The sequence below is a fragment of the Papaver somniferum genome, chromosome 8 (assembly GCF_003573695.1).
Source record: "Papaver somniferum cultivar HN1 chromosome 8, ASM357369v1, whole genome shotgun sequence".
NCBI classification, from domain to species: domain Eukaryota; kingdom Viridiplantae; phylum Streptophyta; class Magnoliopsida; order Ranunculales; family Papaveraceae; genus Papaver; species Papaver somniferum.
In genome coordinates this window covers 45,168,569-45,175,479 of record NC_039365.1, presented here as the reverse complement: position 1 = coordinate 45,175,479, position 6,911 = coordinate 45,168,569, and the positions used below count along the sequence as shown (strand labels likewise).

General features: G+C 35.5%; 1 protein-coding gene across 1 annotated transcript; it reads left to right on the top strand.

Annotated features, from left to right (window-relative positions):
• The first annotated feature begins 263 nt into the window (after positions 1–263).
• LOC113305517 (auxin-induced protein 6B-like) lies at positions 264–593 on the top strand. The gene has a single exon (XM_026554538.1). The coding sequence runs from the start codon at positions 264–266 to the stop codon at positions 591–593; it is 330 nt and encodes a 109-aa protein (XP_026410323.1).
• The last annotated feature ends 6,318 nt before the right edge of the window (positions 594–6,911 follow it).

Sequence of the window (6,911 nt, the reverse complement as noted above, 5' to 3'; positions counted from 1 at the left end):
ATGTAATATGTTAAAAAAGAAGTTAAAGGAGAAAGTGGTCCATCCGAGCACTCAATTAGGGTATATCCCTTAAAACGTACACTCCATTTCTTAACTATGAAAATCCTCACTCCTCTCCTTTTTGCATATATATAAACACCTTCTTCTCCCTTGAGTCTCCAAATCCAAGTCTCTGCACAAAACATTCTCATCTTCTTCATCACTTTCTAGTTTTCTTGCTCCATCTAAAATTTTAAGCTGTTTTTGGGAATCAAGAGCAAAATATGTTGTACGAAAAAGTTTCCATGCAAGACGAAAAGAAAATGAAAGTGAAGAAAGGATGGCTAGCAGTTCAAGTCGGATTAGAAGAAGAAGGTGGATTTCAACGGTTTGTGATTCCGATATCGTACTTGTATCATTCTCTGTTCAAACGACTTCTCGATAAGGCGCATGAGGTTTACGGGTACCATACAAATGGTCCGTTAATTCTTCCTTGTTCCATACGTGATTTTCTTCATCTGAAAGCACGTATTGACAAGGAAGTGAATAATCAGCAATATTATCAGCAGAATCTACGGCGTCATCATCATCTCGCTACTTTGTCTTTCCATTGATCTTATGCTTTTGGTTTTTCAGTTTTTATCATGAGTCTGAATATATATAATTTGGGTCTTTTATTTGATTTTTGTAATGAAAGACCCTTCGATTGAGTAATTTATTAGAGTAAGGTGTTTTTCTTTGTGTTTATCGATCAAAATGATCGGTTGAGTCTGTAAGCACTTTTAATGGAAATTAAGTAGTCTTTTCGATATATATTAGCAAGTGCTTTCAAATATTACCATGAGTGCTGTTCTTCCGATTATGGCCAATGAAATGCAATTTTGGAAGTCTTTTAACGGATTGTTATTGCCATATCGCGTACTGATTAGCTACCAAAAATGAAGAAGCGTCTTTTGGAATACAAAGAAGTTCTATAACACAAATCCTCGTACACCACAAGTTTACCAACAAAATCCGAGATGTTATTTTGAATAATTCCTTTCTTTGTCATTGATGGAATAGACAATACAGAGTTTACTAGTTACTTAATCGGAAGGGCACATACATATCGTGTAACCCTGGGCATGTTAACTAAGACGGTTCAACATTAAAACGATCTAAATCAAAGTTATTTGAACTGAACTGGTAAATTATATGTTTGCAGAGGATGTCTCTCCGGTAATATGCTGGTGAAGTCATTGGATGTTAAAGCTCGAATATGCCTAATTTGCAACCTTACATAACGGCATATCCTGTTACGCGGGTAGATAGATGTGTGCAATTCTGTCATTGGGGAGAAGATGATCTGGTCGACTATTTTTGTCCTAAAGAGTAGAAAAAAACAAAAGAAGCGCAAGTGGCGTACTGGACTTAGTTTGTCCTAAAAAAAAGCCTCGCGTTTTTAGGGGCCACTCGAAAGGATTTAGGGGCCAACAATGAAACAAAAAAGGTCACCCAAAGGGAAATGTAGCCAGCCCTTATCTCGCATAATTCGTAATGGCGAAATTACCCTTATATATTCGGAGGATATGATAACATTGTTATCCTCCGATTTCAATCGGAAGCCAAAATATTTCCCAGACTTCCGATTGTGGTCGGTGCAGTATTAGAATGATTTTTGTTTCATTTTTTCATTTCTTTTGCATTTGTGAGTTATTAGAGTTATAGAGAAGAGGTTGAAGGAAAAAAGGAAAAAACCATTTTTTTCACTACAAAAATGGATGGATATGAAGAAGAAGGTGAGAATCATGACGAAGAACAAAATGTTGAGGGTTCACGACCGTTTAGAGAAGACGATTTGGGGTATATGTTGAATGATCCAAACTTTTGTGGAGAGGAAAACCTAGACGACCCTTTCATGGAAGAAAATGGAGAATCGCATGATATTGAAGCTACGATGCATGTAAAACACAGGTATTGTGTTAAGAAACTAAAATACTCGATTTGCATGGTTTGTGTGCTTTTGTAAACAAGAAAAACCGATTATTGCATGCATTGAATGCCATGAACTACCCAGATTCGGTAGATAATTTCTAGATTAAACTTACGAATATAACACACTGAGTACCAAATATGTATATTCGGTAGTTCCAAGATATTAGTTTACTGCCGAATATGAGAAAAACCCCAAACTGGTTTTCCAAAAATATCTATATTCGGTAGTTATGTAGAGTTATTTACCTCCGAATGGCCCCAAAAACGAATTCCTCAGAAAATTTCAAAACTCAGTATTCTTATCCTTTACAATCGGTAATAGTTTAACATTATTTGACTGCCGAATATAACAGTGGCCTCAAAATAAAATTTCCGAAAACTTGAAAATCGGATGTTTATCGATTAAAGTTATCTCCCGGTTATTTATATTCGGCTGGTTTACTATATATTTTAGCTTCCGATTATATCATTTTTTGCACTCAGTAAACTGTGTACATTCATTTGCATAAATCGGGTGTTTTGGGTAACCGATAGGATTCCGAATATAAAGTATTCGAAAGTTTGACTTATTTAATGACCTCCGATTATATCATTTTTTTCACTCAGTAAACTGTGTACATTCATTTGCATAGATCGGGAGTTTTGGGTAACCGATAGGATTCCGAATATAGAATATTCGGAAGTTTGACTTATTTAATAACCTCTGATTATTGTATAATAATTTGTTGCTTTCATATGCAGGCCGTTGAAGAGTTTGTTGATGACTTCTATTTGAGGCCCGACACTTCCCTATACTATGCAAACGATTTGGTATACTCATTACTACTTTTTTATTTTTTTCAAAATTTATATGCTAAATGGTTATGCTTATTAGATTTGTTTTGTTTTATGCACGTTTAGACATTTGGAAGTAAGAAGGAGGCAAAGGAATGGCTTATGAACAAGGCAAAAGATAACATGTGCGTGGTAGTTCAAAATAATCATGTTAGTGACACTCGATTTGAAATGATTTGTGAGCGAGGTGGGACGCGAAAGAGTCACGAGGGAAAGAATAGTAAGTACATACGGAAGACGAATAGGAAATACCGAAGCAATACCAAGAAGATAGGATGCCCATTTAAGATTGTCTTCTATAAGCCCGATGGTATTAAAGGTAAAGAGTATAAAATGTATAAAGTTGATAACGGTTGTCACAACCATGATGATCCGTTGGATTTAATTGGACATGTAAAGGTTGCCAAGTTAAAACCACATCAAATGCAGACGGTGAGGTCTATGCGGATCCAAAAAGCGAGTGCGATCTTGCAATGTACGTGGCACATTCAATGCAATCTCAAAACCAATTTCCATCATCATTTCCAAGATAAAAGACCAAGGAAGGGTACCAAGAGGTCAAAGGAAGAGGATGAGCGCATTAGTAAATTAACCTTGGAAGAATGTAAGGAAGAGGATAGGCTATTTGAAGAAAAGTGGAAGGAGGATGAAATAATTTGGAAAATGTTCATGAAAGCATGGGACAAAATCGTTTGGTCGATGACCGAGGAAATTTACGAATGTAACTTGAAGAACAGTATTATAACACTTCAATATCGTTTTTTTTCGAGGCACGATTATAATTTTTTTTGAAACTATGTAATCGGAACAACAGTATTATAACACTTCAATACGATTAATCATATTCGGGAATTCCATATTTTATCAAACCGACGATTAATATTAAAAATTTGAATTTACAGCACTCAAACATCACATGTTATTCTTTTTTCCCAGTCCGAGATGCAATAATCAACGCGGCTTCGAAATGTAGAAACGACTCTCCTCTCCACTTGGAATAAGCATCTTGTGCCGCAAACCTGTCGTCTCTGTGCCTAGCAAGAATACGGTTGTACTCGGTGCATAATTTTATAACATGGTGCACCCTTGAAGAAACATGGGATGGTTCATAATTGTGGCGTGGCTTCTTGTACTTACCAACAAAAGGACCCAATGAAACGTTAATCCAAAATATACGATCGTCCTGCTGTTCTTTGGGTAGATATTTCACAATATAATAATTTTTTATCCATTCGGTCTCTTCCTCAACCTGTTTTAATCTTTCTCTATGATGGAATTGTTCTTGACCTCGCTTCTTAGCCTTGATTTCCTATTCCTCCTCCTCCGTTTCCACTAACGATGGTTTAATTTTTTTGGGTTGTTTGTTCCTTTTTTGTATTTCTTCTTCCCTTGCTGCAATTGATGTAGTTGTTCGCTTGCATCTTCGAAGTATGTTGTTGATTGATGATGGACTTGCCATTGAAAAGGTTTTTCATTCAGATTTGTTACTCAATAATAACTGAGAGGGGTTACCCTCCTTATATAGATTAGAGTTCCAACGGATCTAATTTTTGAAAATATGGCCGTTGAGGTTTCTGAAAATATGGCCGTTGAGGTTTCTGAAAATATGGCCGTTGAGGTTTCGTATCAGTGGTGCACTACAATCGATTGTTAACGATACACGTATTCCCTCCGAATAAGACATTCGGTGGCAAACTTAAATTCTTATCTACCGATTAAGTTGGTATTTCTAAACACGACTATATTATTCGGAGGATAATTGTTTTGTAAAGTCCCGAATGTACGATGGCCCAAAAATCAGAATTTGGGAAAAACTTATACTTTTCAAATTTTGAAATTGAAATAATCGGAAGTATAATTAGTTACCCAAACTTCCGAATATGGGCTGTCTAACATTCTATATTGGCCCTTGGAACCACCTAGAGCCAAGGCGTGGTTTGTTTTGAACTTGCTATAATCGGAGGATAATTGTTTTGTAAAGTCCCGAATGTACGATGGCCCAAAAATCAGAATTTGGGAAAAACTTATACTTTTCAAATTTTGAAATTGAAATAATCGGAAGTATATAACATTATATTGTCTTCCGAATAAATACTGGCCCCAAAATGGGATTTTTCCTATATCAGAAATTTTGAGATTTTTTCAATATATATATATATATATATTCGGTAGTGAGTGTACTTCCGAATACTGTGTGTCTACTTAAATATATTCGGGAGCCAAAAAATTCATTAAACTACCGATTATTACCAGTTTGTATCCAGGAAGATATGACCAACAATATTCGGCCGATAACCATCAAATATTTCTCCCGAATACTGTCGATGTTCTTGAGAAATGAAGAACACGACTACATTCGGAAGTAAAGGAGCATGAATATCGCCCGAATCTGGATAAATAACCGAAAACCCTAGAATTATGTTTTCTCGATTCGTCGAATTAAAGCGAAATAAACCCCAAAAATGATAGATTCTTACCTAATTGGGGCCATTTGACTTTGGAGTGGAAAATTTTTTTTTTCTTCCACAATCGGAAGATAATAGGAAACTGGAAGAAGAAGAGTTGAAATGAGTAGAATTGTTTTTGATTTGGTTTTTATACAGTTTTACCATATGTGCATTTATGTAACTTCAATATCATATAGGGTATCCCTTAACTAGAGTTTTTGGCTGGGTATAAATTGATGGCCCCTAAATCCTTTGGGATGGCCCCTAAAAACGCCAGGAAAAAAAGATGAGAAGAAATTAAACACAATCCCGACCACTTGAGTACGGCTCTTGCAGTACGGAGTGGAATGTAGTTCCGCACAGTTATGGGCACTACTGAGAATGGGTCAACATTTAATAATAGTGGGAGGAGTATATGCTGCGTATACTACTCTATTCTCTGACTTTAGTGTGCACTATTCGTATTTGGTAGGCAGAAAAAGGTTGACTTGCGAACTAATCAGTGAAGGCTAATCATGGAACTTCTTCACTAGTGGGTTTGATTTTTGTAGAAGAACGGACAGAGTTGTTGTCCTCCTAGCAGCCTATGGGATATAATTCTTGGATGTGGTTGCTATTAAACCCCGAATTCTACTCCACTCCTTAGTTAGAATCTAGCTTTAGGACCAAGGTTAATGGAATTTGCCAAGTCCCCCATGTTAAAGGAACGGTTAGTGTTTGCAAGGTCTATGTCATAAGGCTAAGTCATATGATCTTCTAATCTAGTATCTAGATTGGAAGCTAGAATAACTTCTTAATTTTTATGGAAATTCTAATCTAGTATCTGGATGTGCTGAATCATTCCTCGTGGCCACGTTGGATGGAACAACGCAACCATCTCGGCAGTTGGATCAAAAAATAAATCAATCTGTACTGAACTAAACAGCGAAAACTTGATTTTCTCTGCGATGAACCATTCAACGAAACTATCTCGCTACTAGTTGGAATGCGAGATAGAGGACTTAGTCTTAGAGGATCAAGATATCCGCTCTAGTCGAATCTCAATCTTAAATACCAATTCTCCTAAAAAGAGCTCAGTGATGAGATAATAGATGACGTTAATAGTTCGATGTGTTTGGAAAGGAAGCAGTTTGAGTTTTAGGGAGTTCCAACTACCTTGAGTTCAAATTACAAAAAAACTGAAGTCCATCCATCTTAAGTTGTGTGTTTGGCTTGATTATGAATAAAATTAATAATCCTATTATTTTAATTATTTAAATATTTATTTATGCAAAACTTTATTAAAATGTATATAAATTTGCCGGTATGTTTATTTCGAAAATTAATAAATTCCTTAAAAAATTATATTTATTAGTTTTGATAATTTTTAAATACATTTTCATTATAAAAACTACTTTATTTCTTTTAGAAAAAGAAAATATAAATAAATAAATAAATAAATAAATATATATATATGTATACAAATCATTTGGTATCTTGATGATGGCACAATCAATAGGGACACACTTGAGGTAGCCAAAGCTTTGAGCATCATACAATCTGAAGGCCCGCGTAGGGGTTTACATCTCAATATACAGAAAACAGAGGTCTTTTAGCCTTTCATTGATCCCAGAAGTATTGTTGAAGATGTTTTTCCTCGGGATATCGGTAGACCTACTAATGGTGTTAAACTTTTGG